General features: G+C 44.0%; 2 protein-coding genes across 3 annotated transcripts; one reads left to right on the plus strand and one right to left on the minus strand.

Moving 5' to 3' along the window:
• The first annotated feature begins 3,804 nt into the window (after window positions 1-3,804).
• LOC6619908 lies at window positions 3,805-19,196 on the plus strand. Of its 2 annotated transcripts, XM_032725347.1 has the most exons (8): window positions 3,805-4,111; window positions 5,169-5,266; window positions 13,014-13,119; window positions 16,039-16,192; window positions 16,263-16,390; window positions 16,460-16,607; window positions 16,705-16,827; window positions 16,890-19,196. In XM_032725347.1, exons 3-8 carry the CDS (start codon window positions 13,042-13,044, stop codon window positions 18,296-18,298), a joined length of 2,040 nt encoding a protein of 679 aa, XP_032581238.1. In that variant the 5' UTR covers window positions 3,805-4,111; window positions 5,169-5,266; window positions 13,014-13,041; the 3' UTR covers window positions 18,299-19,196. The 2 variants fall into 2 exon arrangements, with proteins under 2 accessions (XP_032581238.1, XP_032581239.1); XM_032725348.1 differs by lacking the exon at window positions 3,805-4,111 and having other exon boundaries at window positions 4,877-5,266.
• LOC6619909 (farnesol dehydrogenase) lies at window positions 13,266-14,339 on the minus strand. Its single transcript, XM_002044085.2, has 2 exons — window positions 13,668-14,339; window positions 13,266-13,603 (listed from the first exon to the last, which is right to left on the minus strand). The coding sequence occupies exons 1-2, from the start codon at window positions 14,241-14,243 to the stop codon at window positions 13,424-13,426; spliced, it is 756 nt and encodes a 251-aa protein (XP_002044121.1). The 5' UTR covers window positions 14,244-14,339; the 3' UTR covers window positions 13,266-13,423.
• Window positions 19,197-19,436: the final 240 nt, after the last annotated feature.

Genomic DNA, 19,436 nt, shown 5'->3' on the forward strand with positions numbered 1-19,436 from the left:
CAGTGTCATTGCGGATTCCTAACGCCGATTCCAACTGCAAGTCCAATTCCGATTACCTCCGCCACAATCCCTGGGCCCAAGCAACGATCGCCATTGATTGCCTAACTGCGCATTTCTCGACTTATATGGCATTGGCCAGATAACCACCTAACAACTGCCAGTCCCCAGTCTTCAGTTCTTCACTTCTCCAGTCTTCGTTTCGGTGATACTCCAGTGTCCACCGTCTGAGTCTCAGTTTCGTCTTCGTTCTGTTCCCAATGCCAGTTCCATTAGCCAACGGCATTGCCATTGCCATCTGCCGATGAGCCATCTGTGGGGGCTAGCTGAGAATCCAGTCCACACAGTCCAGACAACCCACAACGCCCTGGCCACCGCCCAATTGTGGAGGTGGCTCGGGGTCATCGTAGGGGAAACGACATCGATTCTCATTCTAACAAATTAAACTATCGTTATCTACAGAACTAATCAGATATATTTCGCATCGGGGTCACCTGTTGGCAGGAACTGGAATAGTTCTTCGAGATCACTTGCAATAAGAATAACTTTAATTATTTTCAATGATTCGGGGTCACCATCTTTAAGAGTCGGGTGACAAATGAGGCATCCATCTTCCTTGCCCATCGACCGGCCCACTAACCCATAATGCTGGCAAATTAGCATCGACATTAACTCAGTGGCTATATTACCACCTCCTCCAGTCACAAATGCCATGATAATGGCAACAACACTTGCGATGATGGTTCGTAATGGTGATGACAATGAAAGAGTCTGTCCGCGGAGACAGCTTCATTTACTTCTGGGTCACGATGCTTGGTTTCTTTGTTGCTGGTGTCAAATGACTTGGGACATCATTGGAGCCTCATGGAGGTTATAAACATCGCACACGCCCCAAATGGAGCAGCATCTGCCGGCGAGTGACAAAAATAGTTAAATAGCCGACTTAGCCAAATTGACACTTGGCGACCAAGGAGGCAGCGTAGAAAAAGAGGGATGCACTAAAAGAAATGTTAATAGCAAATTTAAGTCATAGATTAAATCAACCAATCAACAGTGAAGTGGCTTTCATGGGTCCAAATTAGTGACGAAAAGTTCTTTTTACCCGTTTAGAAGAATATAATTTCATTTCAAGTTACCTTTTAATGTATAATGCCAATACATTTCTCTGAGTGTAGCAGAAGACAGCAGCAATAGGAACAGCAGTCAGAGCGGAGATGGATTTAGAGGCAGCTTTAGAAGTGCGTTGAGGAATTACAATAATGACAGAACGGGCGGGAGCAGGAATACGGTGAAGGAGGGGGCAGTATGAGTTGGTCCGCCTCCCGACCAGGTATGTATGTCTGGTGGCCAAGGAGGAGGTGAAGCAGCGGGCGGACAAAGTGTGCCGATGGATGTCTTTGAAACGGGCAATGGCGATAGCTAACACGCCAAGTGGGAAGAAAGAACGAGCAACTGAGACGGCGACAGACGCCAAATTCAAAAGTGGACTGCGCATGCGTGGAATGGGAATGGGAACGAGAAAGCGATTGCGAACGGAGCATCAGAGAATCAGAGAATCGGAGAATCGCACTTGAAGAGTTGGGACAGAAACAACTTTGTTGCCCTGACTCCCATGTTGAGCTAATGAAGCGGGCCAAGAGGTGGTTTGGTGGAACGACCAGGAGGACGCCCGCCAAGTCAAACGTTATTTAATCACAATCGCAATGGCCTCAGTGGAAGCAACAACAACAGCGTCAGCTCCAGTCTGGCCTGGGAGAAGTAGCTACGACAGGTGCTGCTGCCGCAGCGGTACTGAATCCAAAGGAATGCATCAAGGCACAAAAAAAGCAGTCCAAAAGATGGAGGATACCTTTTCGAACTGGATTATACTTATCATTACCCCTTCAAATTAATGTGTTACGTTTTACAATTGATTATTTAAAACAGTTTAGAAATTGTTGTTTCAAACGAATTTGGTTTATTAATTCAAGTGCAGGTATTGTAAAATATCTTTTTACAATACAATATAAAATGGTAAGTCAATAAACTAGTTCGCTAAAGGAAACTTCAAAATAAGGAGCTTTGTTAGCTCACATTCTTCTGAAGCCCAGTGATTCTTCCACTTTCTTCCGCTAAAGACATCATGCTCCCAGGTGCTCAAAAGCAGAGGGTACTAAATAAAAAACCCGATGTGGCAGCCGAGACTCTGGTAGAGGCAGTCGCAGTGGCGTGTGGAGTATGCAGGCGCGACGGCCAATCAATTCTCAGAAATGAAAACGCCGTCTTCGGTGGGTATTACCGTTGCTGTTGTTCTGCTTCTGCCGCTGGCTCTTCTGATTCTTCTGGCTCTTCACATTTCTCCGCCTTGTTGTTGGCACAATTGTGCGATGCAACACACAGCAACAGCCACATAAACAGAAAAGAATGCGAAGAAATGCAAAATGCAAACACCACGAACCACAACACAACCACTTTCCAAATGCATTCATGATGTTTACCGTTTAAATGCGCCCAGTCTACAAAGAGAGATAGAGCCAGCACGTGGGAAAGAGATGGAGAGAGACAGGGCGAACGAGAGAGCGAGTGAGGAGCGAGGAGCAGCCTCTCAAACACTAACAACAAATATGGAGAAAAGCAGCTGCCAAGTAGAAGACCAAGAGGAAGAAGAAGAACGAGGAAAAGAAGAGCCAGCATGAAAACCGTTGCAGATTCTGGTGTGCAAAAGTATGTGTAAGCTTGCCAATTCCGATGTGTGTTAAAGAGAGATGGAGCATAAGATCGCAAGAGGAAACGGATTTCGTTCTTTTTTTTAGTTTATTGCTCAAATCAGCTCAGATCAACTTCTGTTCCCATCTTGATTAGTTGTCAACGATGGGCGAAAACTGTTTAACCGTTATGAGCCGGCAGATCGGTTCCCAGCCCCAAAAAGCTAACTTATGCACCTTGCCCACCTGAAAAGCTGGCTACAATATTTCGCCCGCATGCGTACAGTATTTTTCGGATAAGGTATGAAGGGTATAACGATTTTTTTGAATGGCATCAAGGTGCTTACATTTTAATTATTATTTTTGAAGCGTTTCTTTACATTTTATAATTAAATTATTTTGAATAAATATAAGCTTCAAGTTCCTAGGGATTTTCTTATAATCCTATTACGCGTTTCGTACATTTCATAATGCAATAATTTAATGTACATATGGAGAACACTTTAGGGTATCCATTAGGTCGAAAGCTTCTCTACGAAACGAGCGCGCCGAAAGTTCAAGTTCAAGTCAACGTCGGCTGCGCTGCCAGCTTTTCGCTGCGTTGCCATTTTCCTGCAGGAGGAGTTTTCAATATCTCGCGATCTTCTGCTGATTGAGTGGGCGTTCGAATGTATGTATTTTTATTGAAGTGCTAGATGTAAGTTTCTTTTTATTGGTCGTCTAATTGGCAGGCTATTCTATGTCATTAGGCCGCTTGATTAGCGCCACCAACAACAACAACAAGAACAGTCGCAACAATAACAACAACAAGTTCTGGCTGAGCTGTGCTCATTTGCGCAGCTGCCAACGCAGGTGTAAAAAGCTCGTCGCGCAGTCGCAGTCGGCGCAGGCAGACCTACTCTCTCAGTGTGCTTGTGTGTGTGTGTCTAGCTTTGCCAGCTTCTTGCGCTGCCTCTCTCCCCCTTTCTCTTTTGCTCACTCTACTGTGCTTGTGCTGCTGCTTCTTCTTCTTCTTCTTGTGCTGCTGCTGTTGCCTCTTTCTTCGGCTGCTGCTGCTGCGGCTGCTGTTCCCGACAGTTACATTAAGAGGCCAAAGAAAGTATCGCCTGGCTGGCTCGCGTATTTCGCGTTCGTCGCTCGCCGAGTCCACACGTGCTGCTGCTGCTAACGGTCGTGATCGGTGATCGTGATCCGTGATCCCATGCCCAGTGTGCTGTCCAGTCCCGCCTACAACAAATGTTGTTAAAATAAATCAATTTCAAATAAAATATAAAATCAAATAAGTAACACCACCCGAAGTGCTTACAAGTGTTAGTGCAATTTTTTTTATTGTTCTTGTTGTTGCCACTGCCTGTTACCGTTACTTGCTTAAGCTTAGCAAGATACCGAGAAAGAACGAGAAGAGAGTTGAGAAGAAACGTCCCCGCGAAGTGAGTGTTTCTTCCATCCAAAAGCAAATAATTTTTTTTGTTTTTTTTTGTTTTTGTCACATTGCCAATTTGAATTTTGAGTTGTGTGAAATATCCACGATTTGCAACTTTACCAGCAACTTATTCTATTCCTTTGGAGAAGCCAGTCTACGGCTTTCCAACATCTTAAGTCTATTTCTTTTCCTTCCTGTAAAGACTTTATCCAGAATCTGTCATTCCTGCATCTTATTCTTATTCCTCTCTCCGCAGAGCCAATTGCATTGCTTGAGTTCTGTGAAACATCCAATCTTAGTCTTTCCAGCATCTTCTGCCTCGTCTTCTTGCACTGCCAGTGGAGCCGATTAACCAGCTAGACAGCAAATGCAGCCGAGCATTTCATGCTTTCTAATTTTCCCAATTAGCACAAATGCGGCTGGCTTGTTGCCTCCGCTTCTTGTGCGCCCCTGCGTCCTCTCGTCTTCTGCCACTGATTCTTCTGCAGCAGAGTGGTGTCTTCTCAGCCTGGCCAGAATCGAAATCAAAATCAAAGGTGTTGCATGCACTGCGCCTTGGCGGCTGGCACTTTCCAAAGTTTTTCCCGTGTGGAAAATATAACAATCATACATAATAATAGTTAGTCATAACAATCACACGTACCAAGAAGAAGAGACGCGAGACTTAGAGTCCCATAAAAAAGAGCAACGTCATCTGGCGGATCATATTCCCACACGCCCAGCAGGTGCACTATTTATTGACCGAACTCCAAAGCCCCCAATTCTCTCTCCCCCCCTGTCCACGGCCACCCCGCCCAACTCGCATACACCTGTCAAATGGCAACTAATCATCAATCAGTCGCCATGAGCACGGACTTCTCTCGGACTGAAAAGTCTCTGATGACGATGATGATTCTTCTTTATTTGCGTTACGTGTTAGGCGGTCCGGTTCGGTTTGGTCCGTTCTGTTCCGATTTCACTTCTGTCCTCCTCTGCTCTGTACATTTTAATGCCACACCATTTTGCTACTTTTTTTTTTTTTTGTTTGTGCCTCACTCACATTTTAATGCATTTGCCAAACGCAGAGCCGGGATTTCACAAAAGCACGGAAATATAAGGAGTCCAGAGCAGCTGTAACACACTCAGCTGTGTCCTTGACCTTCGGAAAGATTGCACTTTATCGGTAAGTTACGCACATTATCTATCTTTTATTGAAACTACTAACTTAGTGGTAAGATATTTTCATATTTATAACTTTTAGAACTGCGTAAGATATAGAAGCATAAGTTGGCTAAGCTTGCTCTTTAAGGATTCCTAAAGGAAATTGTGGTCATGTTGTATCTTATAAGACAGTCTTCAGACTGTCAGTCAGATTCCCCAGCAAATCAAAGAATACAAACTAAGAACCCCTATCTATGTACTTATTAATTAAACAAGCCAGACGATGGTCAATACAAGCCAGACACAGATAACACGAGGATAAGAGTGGCCAAGAGCACGTTTATTAGCATACTGTTTTGACATCTTTTACTGTCCACATTGCCACCATTAGGCCGTGTGGCAATGCGACAGGCAGCAGATGAAATGTTATGACAACTTTCGTCACTTGGCACTTGGTTCATTAGTCTGCGAGTTTGTCTGCGGAGAGCAGATAAATAGAACAGATCTTTGCACAGATACGGGGCCAAGTAAATGGAGAAGTGAGTGGTAGCGGTGCAAATGCATTTGATCCGTTTTGGAGCGCATTAAATGCACCGTTAACTACTTCGAATTCTAATTAAGCTGATGCGACAATCCGAAGCACGCCGCTGTGGCACAATAAACTCAATTCCAGGAGGCCAGATTGGCAGCAGCAAACAAACACGCGACTTGGCCATAAATGCAACGCCAAGTTGCAGCCAGCTAGTTGCAAGTCTCGTTGTCGCATTCGCATCGGAATCGCTATTGGTATCGGTATATCGGACAACGGCAACTATCTCCACGCTGGACTATCTCTTTGTTTGGCCTCAAATGATTGGCTTTAACCATTATTGGTGGGACCCTAAGCCTCACCTTACCTTACCCCCTAACACTTTTCGATTCAAGGTCTGATTCTGCCCCTTTGTTTCTTCATTCATTGTTCCCGAGCCCCTCGCTCGACTCCACTCATCGATGACGCATAATTTATGAGCTGCTGCCGCGATCGACCCAGTAAATTCTATTCCCAGTGCTCTTTCACATCCATATACCATATACACATTCGCAGATACATCGTAGCAACAGCAGATACATGGATACAGTAGATACAGATACAGATACGAAGACGTGTACAATATGCAGATGCGGATACAAGATAAAACCTCGTCGACAAGTCTTTTCATTCACAGAATGTTAATTTGTATTCAGCCAACATCAAAGATACTTTGGACACTGGAAAATATTTAGATTGTGTGTTTGTGTGTGGCGGGGAGAGGGGGGGGGGGTCTATTGAGTTTGAGATGCCGGCGTCTCGTCGTCTAACTGTTCTTTGCCTTTCTACAAACATTCCATAATGAAATGGAAACTTTTCGTGGCACATTTCGGCCCTTAGTGCATCTTTGGCCCAATCAAACGGTTAGAAAAGTGAGAGTACTGATGGCTAAGATATCTCAAACACTTAGGAATGTTGTTGAGTTGAGATTACAGTTGAACAATACGGTCGAAAGTAAATATTCAAATAATCCAATCCGTAGAGCTTTCTTACAATTTTTCACGTAACTTGGTCAAAACAGGCCGTACAGTCGAATGGCATCAAAATTTGTAAAAATTCGTAAAAAATTCGTAAAAAATTCGAATGGGAATTAAAAAACCTACTCAACGAGGTATAACATTTCTTATTTGGGACATTATTTCGAATGTTATGGTAATGAAACCGATTGTTTTATTACGCTAAACTGCTTTTGGCCAAAATGCACTACTTACAATAGGAATTTTCACCATAACTTGGCTAAAAATGGTCATATATCATAAATAATAACAGTTTTAAGCATCTAATTACCCAGTTTAACGACCCCTATCACTTTTTGAAGGATTTTGAAAAATTGATTTTTGGGTCAATTTTCGCATTTTCGGTAAGGGGTAACATCGTCAAAATTTGCAAAAAATTACAAAAAATTTGAATATCCATTTTTGAACACAGATTTATTGGAAATTTAATTACGAGCTCAGAGAGATATGGCATTCCATATTCAGACTATTATTTTAAAAGTTTTGGCCAAAAATCGTATTATTGTATTATGGAAATTCGGGAAATCGGTTTTTGGGAAAATCCCCTATTTGCGAGGTGTTTTTTCATCATAACTTGGCCAAAAATGCTTATAAAGATGAATCAATAGCTGTTTTTTAGAGCTCATTACCAATACTAACTAACCCTATCACTTTTTGAAGGATTTTAAAAAATTGATTTTTGGGTCGATTTTCGCATTTCGGTAAGGGTAACATCATCAAAATTTGCAAAAAATTACAAAAAATTTGAATATCCATTTTTGAACACAGATTTATTGGAAATTTAATTACGAGCTCAACAAGGTATTGCATTCCAGATTTGGACGAATATTTTTTATGTTGTGGCCGAAAAACGGATTTTTTGATTGCGGAAATTCGGCAATTCGTAAATTCGATATTTGCGAATGTAATTTTTGTCATTACTTGGCTAAAAATGCTCATAAAGTTGAATAAATAACTGTTTTGAGCAGCTAATAATCAATACTAACGATCCCTGTCACTTCTTGAAGGTTTTAGAAAAATTAATTTTTGACTAAATTTTCGCATTTTCGGTAAATTTTACGAAATTTTCATTAAAATTTCCGAAAAATGGTCAAAAATTAATATATTCAATTTTGAATGCCAATCGATTAGGGAATAAATAAGGAGCCCAACGAGGTATGACAACCTACAATGCAATGTTCCGGCCTAAGAACTGATTATATTCATCCGGAAAATCCAACAAATTAGTTAAATTTGCTATTAAGGCGTGGAAATTATGCAGAATCGGTCCTCAAAGTCGAAGCCACTCTGAGTGAGCCTTAAAGCAAATGCCATAAGTACATACATATTTAAAGGCCGCGAGTCCTCTTCAAAAGCAGAGTGCCAAGTGACCCAAGGGCACAGCGCATCGAGCAACTCTTGAACACTCTCTGGCATAAACATGCCCAATAAAGATGTTAGCTTTTCGTCTGTGCATCCGATGATAAGCAGCTGGATGGCTGGGTGGCTGGCTGGCTGGCTGGGCTTGGCTCTGCCGTCGAGACGGTCTGCCCCATTGCTACCAGCTCCAAGCTCCAAGTTCCCAGCTCCACAATCCCCAATCCCCCACTCCGTGTCCCATTCTCGATTCCGGCCAGCATTGTTTGCACTTGACTCTGATGGCTGTGGGGAAGTGGGATTCCGAGTGGGAGTGGGAGTCATGGATGCTGATGGAGGATGAGCGGTCTCTCAGTTGGCAGTTGTCATGTTGACAACAGACTGCCAAACAAAAGTTTCGCTGCAACGGCCTCATCGCACCGAGTGAATAGGCGGGGAGGGCGGTTTTGGTGTTTTGCAAATGGGTCTCCAAGCCGAAGGCATGATTCCCAGGCTCTGGGCCTGGCCCAAATTTGAATGGCAACTGCAACTGTCGGAGGATGGAATGGTATACCATAGTGCGCCATGGCATGGTATGGTGCGGAATGGAGTCAGGGGCCATTTGACACGTTCTCGGTCTTTGCCAGCGCCATTTGAACGTTTTCCAGCTGCAGAATAGCTGTTGACAACAGCTGCAACAACTGGGAAACATCTTCACTGTGTCGCCTCACATCCCATTCCCATCCCACTGCCATGAGATTTAGTGGCAAATTGTTGCCTTCTTCGAGTCGAGGAGGCCCACAAATTTAATATTCTGAAGCTATTAACTCTGGACTGTTCGCAGCTTGTTTGGCAAACTTAAGTTCGTAAATTGGCCATCTCTATGGTTGTGTTTTAATTGCTGAGCCGGCTTTTCGTGCCAGCCAAATTAAGCCGCATAAAATTGCATTTGGCGATTGTGTACGCTGGCAAATGCGCCCCGAAAAAAAAAAATTAAAAACGGTTGCCAAAAGTGGACAAACTTGCTCGAAAAATAAAGGTGGCTAAGTCGGAGGTGGCTAGCTGGTTTGTAACCAGTTTAATTAAAAGAAAGTGAACCATTTAAAAATGTATTTTGATTTCGGCATTGCGCTTTTCCCATAGCCAAAGCATCATTATCATTATCGTGATTATTGTGCTTTTCACTGGGGCACGGTTAGCTAAAAATACGAGATGGTTATGGTATACATAGATGTATCTCATCAAAAAATAAGCCAAGCCGAAAAGATATATATACGTTTATATCTGTATCTAAACTGAAATGAAGCATGGGCTGGTGATTTACCGTTTGCTTTTTGCACAGACCGTTATTCGATTCGAAAGTGGTCGGCGCCATCGGCATTTCCAAGTCGGATCCAACTTCATTTCCACTTCCATTTCCACTGGCATTTCCATTTCCACAAGAAAAGTGAAAACTGGGGTTAACCGTAAGCAAAGTTCGGCATTGATCGCCTTTTGATGCGACAACTTCTATTCGATTTCGATTTCGTTTTGATTCGATTTTGATTCGTTTTTGATTCATATTCGTTCGTTCGACTCGATGACTTGATGCATAGTTAATGAGTCAACGAATGGATCGCATCAAATCAGATCTATTGAAGTGCTTCTATATGTTTGTATGTTTTTTGGCCATTTAGTTGGATTTTAGGGGGCCCAATTCACCGAGCGTGTCGAGTTAACTTCTACTTTTCCGCTCTTCCGCTCTACTCCGCTCTTCTTCACTCTTCTTCTCGCTTCTTCTCCTCGCCGCGCGTTGCAAGTGCGATACTGTTAATTGCACCGCGAGCAGTGGAAGAAGACGAAGAAGAAGAAGAAGCACCACCATCGGCGGCGTCATTAATTAAGCGCCACTAGAGCGTGCAACACGCGGCCAAAGAGCTCTAGCTCCATCGCACTTTCTTTGGCTTAGTTAGTTAGCTAGCTTAGTTGTGCCAGTCATGTCCCCAAGCGATGGGAAAGGTGCTACATACATTTCTATCCTAAAATCAAAGAAGAACTGCCTCTTTTATGAATCTTTGATTCGTCTTCTCTGGCACATTGAGTATAGAACAGACAGCTCAGTTCCTAATCCATAGTCTAATCCATAATCTAGTACGGTAAAGAGACCCGCAGATATGTAGATACCACCCATCAGTGCCCCTTGGGTAAAAACTCTTAATTGGACGCCCTCTGTCGGCGCTCATGCAAACTAGCACCTGAGTTACAGTTAGTCTAGCCGCAGTCTGGAGTTTTTTTGTTCACCTATTTGGGCGCTACTTGGCAATTTTGGGCTCAGATCCGACCAGTTTTCACTCTTCACTCGCTAGATGAAAGAGAAAAAAAAAATAAAGAGTTGAAAAAAAACAATAAACAAGTGGAGAGAAATTAATTGGCTCCGAATTAAAGACAAATAAGCATATCGGCTGTTTGCCGTTTACCGTTGGGTCTGTATGAAGTCGGGTTTTTTTTTATTATCTCTCAGTTTTTTTTTTTTTCTTTTTATTTACAGTTCTGCGCGAGAATCTCCAGTGACCGCATTTTTTCGCTTCATTCGGAGGCTTGTCCATCATCTTTTCGTGCATTCGAATCTCGAATTCGGAATCTCGAATCCGCGGCTTCGAATTCGCTTTGTTTCCCAATTTCATTTTCACCTGTTTTATAGCCGCGCACCTGGGTAAAAGTGGGCACACAAATCGCACAATGAAAAGCAGACAAGAAATGAGATTTTATTATTATTGTTATTATTATTGCTCTATGGCTATGTGATCTGTGCTCTGTGCACTGTGGGCTTGACTGACCAACCGACCGGCCGACTGACTATCTGATTGATTGATTGATTGCCGGCGTCTCCTTAATTGCTGGTCGATCTCTGGTGAACAGGGAAAGTGCAGCCAACGCACAATCGACCGGGTAAATATTTGTCGAATTTATTTATACGCCAATGTGTGCGAAAGAATTGAACAAATTGGAAAGTTTGCAGTGAAATGTTCGTCAATCAAATAGCAATTAATGGCATTTCCTGATGATTCTCTGCGCCTAAAAAAGGTTCTATAAATAGAAGGTTCTCAATGGGGACACCGGAAAGTTCCATAAAGGTGACCAAAAAACGTTGTGCCAAAAGGATGATGTAATATTTCAAAATATTAAGTTCTTTAAAAACTCATGTACTGACATTCCACTGGGAATTTGATGTCTCAATAAATTAGTTTGACATTTGCCACATAATGTGGGCAGTGGGTCGCATGACTCACGACCAGCGGAGTTACCTCCAACTCCAAACATAACTACCCGGCTCCAGCTCCAACTCCAACTGCAACTCCACCTCCATTTCCATTTTCATCGACATCGATCTCAGGCACCTTAATTTGCAATGTTGAAATGACGCTCCCGGGGGTTCCCGCGATCGAATGGATCAGAGTCGATGGTGATCGGCAGGTTGCAAGTTCCAAGTTCGGGTTCGAGGATCAGGTCCGGGCGAAATTGGCCGCCCGGCCGTTTATTAAATTTCAATTTGTTTATGGCTTCTTTTCGTGGTCGCGGCCGCAGCCTCACATTTGCGGCCATTTCACGTAGTCGGGCAATTTTCGGCCGATCCATTTGGCCATTTGGCCAGTGGTTCAATGGCATAGTGGTCCAATGGTCCAGTGGTCCAATGATCCATTGCTGCATTGGCGCATTGGCCGGGGGCGTCAGGTTATGTGCGATCTGGCCCCGGATACGAGCAGCGCGCTAATGACGAGCATCGACATCTTTATTACCCCAACGGGCTGCATCGACGAGCTCAAAAAAAAAAAAAAAAAAAAAAAAAGGATGCATGAGGGCCTTTAACAATTGATATTTAACATACGAATTGGTCGGAGGACGACAACGATGATGATGATGACGATGTGACCGCGCCCACTCTGTGTTCTTGTGCCGCCCCAGCAAAAAAAAAAAAAAAAAAAAAAAAACAAGGGAATTTCATGGGAAAAGACGAAGAAAGGCAAGAGGAATTCGATGGGAAGAAGGTCTGTGGACTGGGCTGTGTAATTAAGTCAGATGGAATTTGCTTAAAGATACAACAATTCAATCGGAAGGTTTAATAAATAGCGGAAATATTTGCGATATATACCTTGATAGCTTGAAGATATTAATTCCCTGCTATATCTCTTTGAAATAGTTTAGCCTAAAACTATCCCGATTTGGGGTTTTCTTCTGGCCAACAACCACCATCGCAATGGGATCAGGAGATCAGTCAATCTCTCAATGCAATTGCCGCAATTTTTATGGCCACATTTACTGCGGATCACGACTTTCGCTCCCTCAACCTGTGCCGCATACCGAATTCGTGCCTACAAATCGATTGCTTGCCGCGAAATATCTACTATGTATAGTGCAACACAAGGCCCTCAGTTTATTGTGCAAATGAGATCAATTAAGAGTGTGCAATTAATTGAATATATACTCCATATATACAGTGTTGATTAGCTGGCACGGACGTAGAATAACACACGCGCAGTGCAGTGAAAGCGTTTCAATTATACATATCTGTTGTGTTTTGGGGGGGAAACAGCTGATTTCTACTTTCTAAATTGAGCATTATTTAAATTGTAGTGAAATAAGATAAATACTATGAATGCCAGTAAATAATATTGTTAAGGTTTTTCACCTTTTCTTGTTGCCCAACGAACAAGCAATCCATTAAGAAAAAATAGGTGAAGAGAGAAAAAACCAGTTAAGACCACTTCTGGATTTCCCCCTTTCAGTGCTAATACACATATTATTGAGGTAGTCCCAGAATTTAACTACTGTTTAAACTTATCTGATTGTTATGAATTTTTCGCTATTTTCAGATCCGATCGCCACGCCCACAGCGCCAACATGTGGAGCCCACAAAAAGGCCCTACACGACTGTGGGACCTTAGATTTAGTAGCTGTATATTTATCTTACACTTAATGGTGAGTAAGCTAAATCTAATTTAAACAATAATAATTTGTGTGAACCATGGGCAAGCAACAACAAAGAACAATATCTTATCTACGGAAATATGATTACAATTTGTGTGAACAACAAATGTTTAAGAAAAGTTAGAAACAATTACGAATTGGTTTGCTAAAGAATTTTAATCACATAACGTTTGCTGCATATGCATACATACATACATAAATATATAATAAAAATAAAATATAGTAGATCAAGTTCATATGACACTTCCTTGTTGTAAACACAAATAGCAGGTGCATCCAGTGGGAAATCGTACGTCTAGAGGGTTTCTCCTATGGGCTTGATGGTCAGCTCGTGGATCTGGACATTTGGCGGGGTTTGGATGCAGTAGCTGATGGCATCGGCCACATCCTCGGAGCGCAGCATTGGAAATTCGGGAATGCCACCGAGGGCCTCCTTGTCGATGATCTCGGTGTCCACGGCACCGGGACTGATGCTCTGCAAATGGAATGGAAGTCATTGAAAACCCAAATCTAAGCAATAGCTCTCTCTGCCCACTTACCGTGATCTTGGTCTGGGTCTTGTTGTTGTGGAACTCCTGACGCAGCACCTCCGTGAGAGCGGTGACTGCGTACTTCGATGGCGAGTACATGCCCATGGTGATGCCCGGGTTGTTGATCACCCGGTGTCCGGCCACACTGTTGACAATCAGGATGTGTCCATCGTTCACATTGCGTCTCTGCAGTGACTTGAATGCCTCGCGGGTGCACCACGAAACGCCCAGCACATTGGTATCCAGAATGGCACGAAGATCAGCGCCATTGCCCTCGTTGGTGATGCCAACACCAATGCGAATAATGCCAGCGTTGTTGACCAGCACATCGGCACCGCCCAGTGTGGCATCGATCCAGGCGAAGGCATCGATCACCTCCTGCTCCTGGCTGACATCGCACTTGCGTCCATGGAAACGACTGGCCTGTTCCGCCGGCAGCGAAGCCTTCAGCTCCTTCAGACGCTCCTCGCGACGTGCCAGACCCACGACCACCAAGCCCTTGGCCACCAAATCCTTGCAGCAGGCAGCTCCGATTCCCGAACTGGCGCCTGTGACAACAGCAACGCGATTTAGCCAGCGATCCATAGTTTGTAATTGCTATTTGTTTATATATATATCTGTATATATATATCTTTGTATATACGGTTGGTTTGCGTTCGCGACCTGATCTAGAACTGCTCTTTCAATGCCGACCCACTTGCTTTTATAGATCACCCCAACCCAGTCCCCTGCAGAGCCGAGCATTTCCGAACTGAAATTCGAGAGAGTAGTAGTATTTCACCATTCGTCTCCATTTTGGCCCGAGTCCAAAACAATCTCGCCCTTCAGCCGACGTTTTTCAATTGTAGCGTAATCGTGAGTCTGCATAAAGCCAACGCGCCTCCGTCGATCAACTCATTCTCGAAAGATACTCCAAGCATATATATATACCTACTATGCAATAGCTCTCCCCTTTCGACTATGATGAGAATGAGCGTGAGTGGAATTCATTATGGGTCAGCACATTTGGCTTGGGGGAGGAGGCTTCCGAAGACGGAACACCACATTGTGTCGCTCGTTTAGAATGATATGGAATCGCTGGCAATCGTCTCTATTTGTTTGATGTAGTTGAATTCAAACATGACGTATATTTGTTTTGCTTGAAAACTGCAGTTCATTGTAAGTAAGCAGTTTGTTTTGCTTTTGGAAGGGAAAATCATTGATAGTAGGCAGTTTATAAGTTTATAAGTATAAATAAACATATGTACATATTATCAGACTAACGAAAATCGAATTTAAGCAAGAGCTAAACTTGGGAAACAAGTTGATGTTTTTATTACGTATACGTACTGTTGACTGTTTGCATTTGACTATTACGTATACGCACTGTTGTCACTGATTATGTTTCAATGTTTTATTTAAAAAAAATAAGCTTGTAAATGCAATAATGCTAAACTATAAGTTGGCTTGATCAAGATGTAAAACAATTACAACGCATTTGCATAAACTAATTTATACAGTAACAAGCAACAAGCAACTGGAAGATCTGGCTGCGATCCATAAGATCCATTCCTGCATTTCCATTCTCGTCCGTTGTGGCGACGCCAGACAATGTGGCACCAGCTAAGATCGTTTGCTATATACCCGGTTATATAGATCCATATATATATATATATATATATATATATATATATATATGAATACCCACTTGTTCAGGAGCCACACATCCAGTAAGTCAACTTTTACTGCGGACGGGGGCAAGGAAAATGCAAATTCCTTGAGCCAGCGACTCGCTCAGACTTCCCTCGATTTGATTTTGCTGATCGAAGACGATCTATGCGGCATGTGGCAAGGCAGTTTGGGGCAGGTATCTGTATGCAAATATGCAAATATGCAAATATGTCAGGTGCAACTACCTCCCGAAAACCACAAGCCCCACAAGCCTGATTGGACTGCACTGGTTCCAGTTAGATCCCCCTCAAAAAGCCAAACGGATGCTGGCCAAGTGGAATTCGCTTTCCCATTTCGATTGGCCTTCATTGGCCATCGAAATGGGGGGAACTGAGGACAGCAGACCGAAGACCGAAGACTGGAGAGCCTGAAGACTGGAGAGACTGGATTGCCGTTTCGTTTTTATTGGCAACACGTTTGTCAGGTGCCAGGTGCCAGTGGAACCGTTAGGAGCCCACCCACAAGGCTGGCCAATGAATTTCGGGATCGGGAATATCAAGTTATAGCTGATATCCATACGACTTGTAATTCATAGAAGACTTTTACGGGTATTTCTGTTCTTTAAGCGGTTCATCACTTAAACTTCGTCCAGCCTAAAATGCATAAAAGTTTTCTTTTTCTTTCTATACAATTAACTAAATTGTGATTCTCGGCTTAATTTTAATTACAGTTTAGTTTAGTCATAGCTGGTAATGAACTGTGGCCCATGGAACGGCCAGACGGAATGCCCAATATCGTCTCACTGGAGGTGATGTGCGGCAAGGATCACATGGATGTACATCTCACCTTTTCGCACCCGTTCGAGGGCATTGTCAGCTCCAAAGGTGAGTCACCTTCATCATATGACAATGTCCCATATAATCCTTTAACTTATCGACTTCATTATCCCCAAAGGACAACACAGCGATCCGCGTTGCGTTTACGTGCCGCCCTCCACGGGCAAAACGTTCTTCTCCTTCCGCATCTCGTACTCCCGCTGCGGCACCAAGCCGGATCTCAACGGACAGTTCTACGAGAATACGGTGGGTGGTTAGAGTGCTCCTCTATAGGAAGAACGTCGTCTGAACATCCTATTTATCTTTTAATGCCAGGTGGTGGTTCAGTACGACAAGGATCTGCTGGAAGTCTGGGACGAGGCCAAGCGATTGCGATGCGAGTGGTTCAATGACTACGAGAAGACCGCCTCCAAGCCACCGATGGTCATTGCCGATCTCGATGTTATCCAGCTGGATTTCCGAGGTAAGTACTTTACAAACATATATTAACTAGTATTATACCCGTTTTACTCACGTGGTCTACTATTGTGGAAAGCAATTAACTTTCTTCGATCTTGCAGGTGACAATGTGGACTGCTGGATGGAGATTCAGCATGGCAAGGGACCCTGGGCGCCGCCAGTAAGTGGTATTGTACCACTCGGCTCAACTTTGACCCTGGTAGTGGCCATCAATGATTATCGAGGTGAGAAGAGGACTATGCGTTAAGTGCTAGATGTAATCTAACTCATACTCGATCTCTGCCAGGCGAATTCGACATGCGTGTGAAATCCTGCGTGGCCTCCGATGGATCTGGTCATGTGATCAACCTGTCCGATGAATTTGGCTGCGTGCTGCGACCCAAGATGATCTCACGCTTCTTGAAGGCACGTGCGCCCGACGAGAGGGCCACCGTGATCACCTATGCCTTCTTCCATGCCTTCAAGTTCCCGGATGCCCTCAGTGTGCACATCAAGTGCAAGGTGGAGATTTGCCGCCACGGCTGCCTCGATCATTGCCAGAACACGGGCGTGGGCGGTGGTGGCGGTGGATCCGGCGAGAGCCTGGGATTGGGTCTCGGCCTGGGACTGACCAATGCCAATGAGCGCAAGGATGTGCACATGTCGGATGCCATGGGCAGTAGCAGCAACGATCTGCTCAGGGATCTGGCACTGCCGCCGGGCGGTCAACACGGCATGGGCATGGGAATGGGTCCAGATCACGACATCTTCTACGAGGACATCATTCACGATCACAAGCAAACGCTGGGCGGCGGAGGAATGCCAGCTGGCGGAGATTATGGCCACGAAAAGAGTGTTAATCTGCAGCCACGACCCGTGCACGAGGAACAGGAGGAGGCGGATCTCTCTGATCTGTTTGGCGATGAGGATCTTGCCGACTTGGACATGGAAGGCGGCGAGGGCGAGCGGTACTTGGGCCTGAAGAAGAGCGGCAAGTTCCCACACGGTCCACGGCAGCTGGAGGCCCAGAAACGTATGGGTGTACCGATGGCGGGACCCCGTTCCCTGGAGCCACACGGTCATGGCGATGAGGACGTGCCACGACCCGTTTACAGACCACAGGCGGAGGCGTTGAAGCAGCCACGCGAGGATCACATCGATTTGGACAAGGAGGAGGATGAGAAGGAGAAGGAGAAGGAACAGAAAACGCAGCAGGAGGACAAGCTGACAGGAGAAGCAGGTGCAGCAGCCAGCAATGATTCCTCCAAGAGCCGTCGCCGTCGTTCGTTGGTCATTTCCGATCGCAAGGTGCGCAGTGCCGACGTGGGCGTCAGCGGTCTGTACGATGTTATATCCGAGGCGGATCTGGCCTTCTCGCCGGACTCCAAACAGGAGGCGGTCACCGTGTTCCAGGGCAAGATTAGCGAGGAGGTCGTCTACGGCATTTGTATGCCAGTGCCCGGCTTCAGCATTCTCTTCATCGTTGTCATCTCGGCCACGATCGTGTCCGCTCTGGTGGCCGGATCCCTGCTATATCGCTATCAGCTGCAAAAGGAGGCGCTGGAGAAGCAGACGCCCATGCCGGTGACCGGAACACTGGCCTCCTGGATGACCCTGCGACTCTTCCGCCTGCGACACATGCAACAGCAGCAGCAACAACAGCAGCAGCAGCAACAAGTGAGGCAGCCGAGTTCAGGTCACGAAACGGTGCAGTGATCATCATTCGGCATCAAGATATAGATCGCAATCAGAATCATAATCAGAACCATAATCAGAATCGGAATAGCAATCGAAAGCGAATTCAAAATCGAAATGGAAACCAGCAGAAAGCGAAATCAAATCACGTTGCCCACATCTACGCCTTCCATTATTATTTATTTATTATGATTATTGTTTTTTTTTTAAACGTATTATTGGGTTGTTTGTTCGGGATCCTGATCCAAACGAAAAGAGATACACATGGTGCAGATATCAGATATCAGAGATCGGGCAACAATGCAATACTCAAACTGCTCGATTCGGTGCTGAATGTTTTAAAAGTTTTTTTTTTGCAATTTGTTTTTTGGTTGCATTTAGTCGTTAAATTGCGTAGAGGAAATCATAGAAAAATAATGGAAGAGTACGCAAAGAGAGAGAGAGATGCACAAACAAAATGAAATGAAGACTCCGGAAAGGTGCTCCGTGCTTAAGGAGACGGATGTTATGCAACGCATCCACTAGGCGTAAGGGAACTTATTTATTTATACATATATCTATAAAGTATACATACGAGATTTAGCTGTAAGTCGTGTGGTATGGAAATTTTTAATTTTATTTTGCTTTCGGACACTTGTTTTGTTTTTTTGTTGTGTGCTCTTTTCAACCGGCATCCAAAACATAATTAGGGGAATTTTAGTTAAATTTTAGTACATTCTCACTCTCACTCACACACACACTCATAAAAGCACAGACTTACTGACGCACACATACAAACCGACTACCATTTTCCATTGAAAGTATGAAGAAAAGCAAATGCAACTCCTTGCATGCATATCAAAATTTAAAGTTAAGTGCAAATTTTATAACTGCAAAATTGACAATTGAATAAAGACTAGTTAAGATGAAAATTAAATAACCTGCCATTGTTGGATTTCATTAGAAGCTTTATGAAACAAAGGTACGCTATTAATCCACACCACTTGCACTTTGCAAGGTGTCTAAAAGTATGCAGTGAAAAATGGAACGCAGACTTCTGAGGCAAATGCGTTCGTCTATCGGACTTAAAATAGTGTTGCATAGTTTTAGACACATTTGTAGGTAATTTCTGTGGCACTAAGCCATTTTAGTGATTTCGCAACACTTACGTAGCATATTA

Source organism: Drosophila sechellia, chromosome X (genome assembly GCF_004382195.2).
Source record: "Drosophila sechellia strain sech25 chromosome X, ASM438219v1, whole genome shotgun sequence".
Taxonomy (NCBI): domain Eukaryota; kingdom Metazoa; phylum Arthropoda; class Insecta; order Diptera; family Drosophilidae; genus Drosophila; species Drosophila sechellia.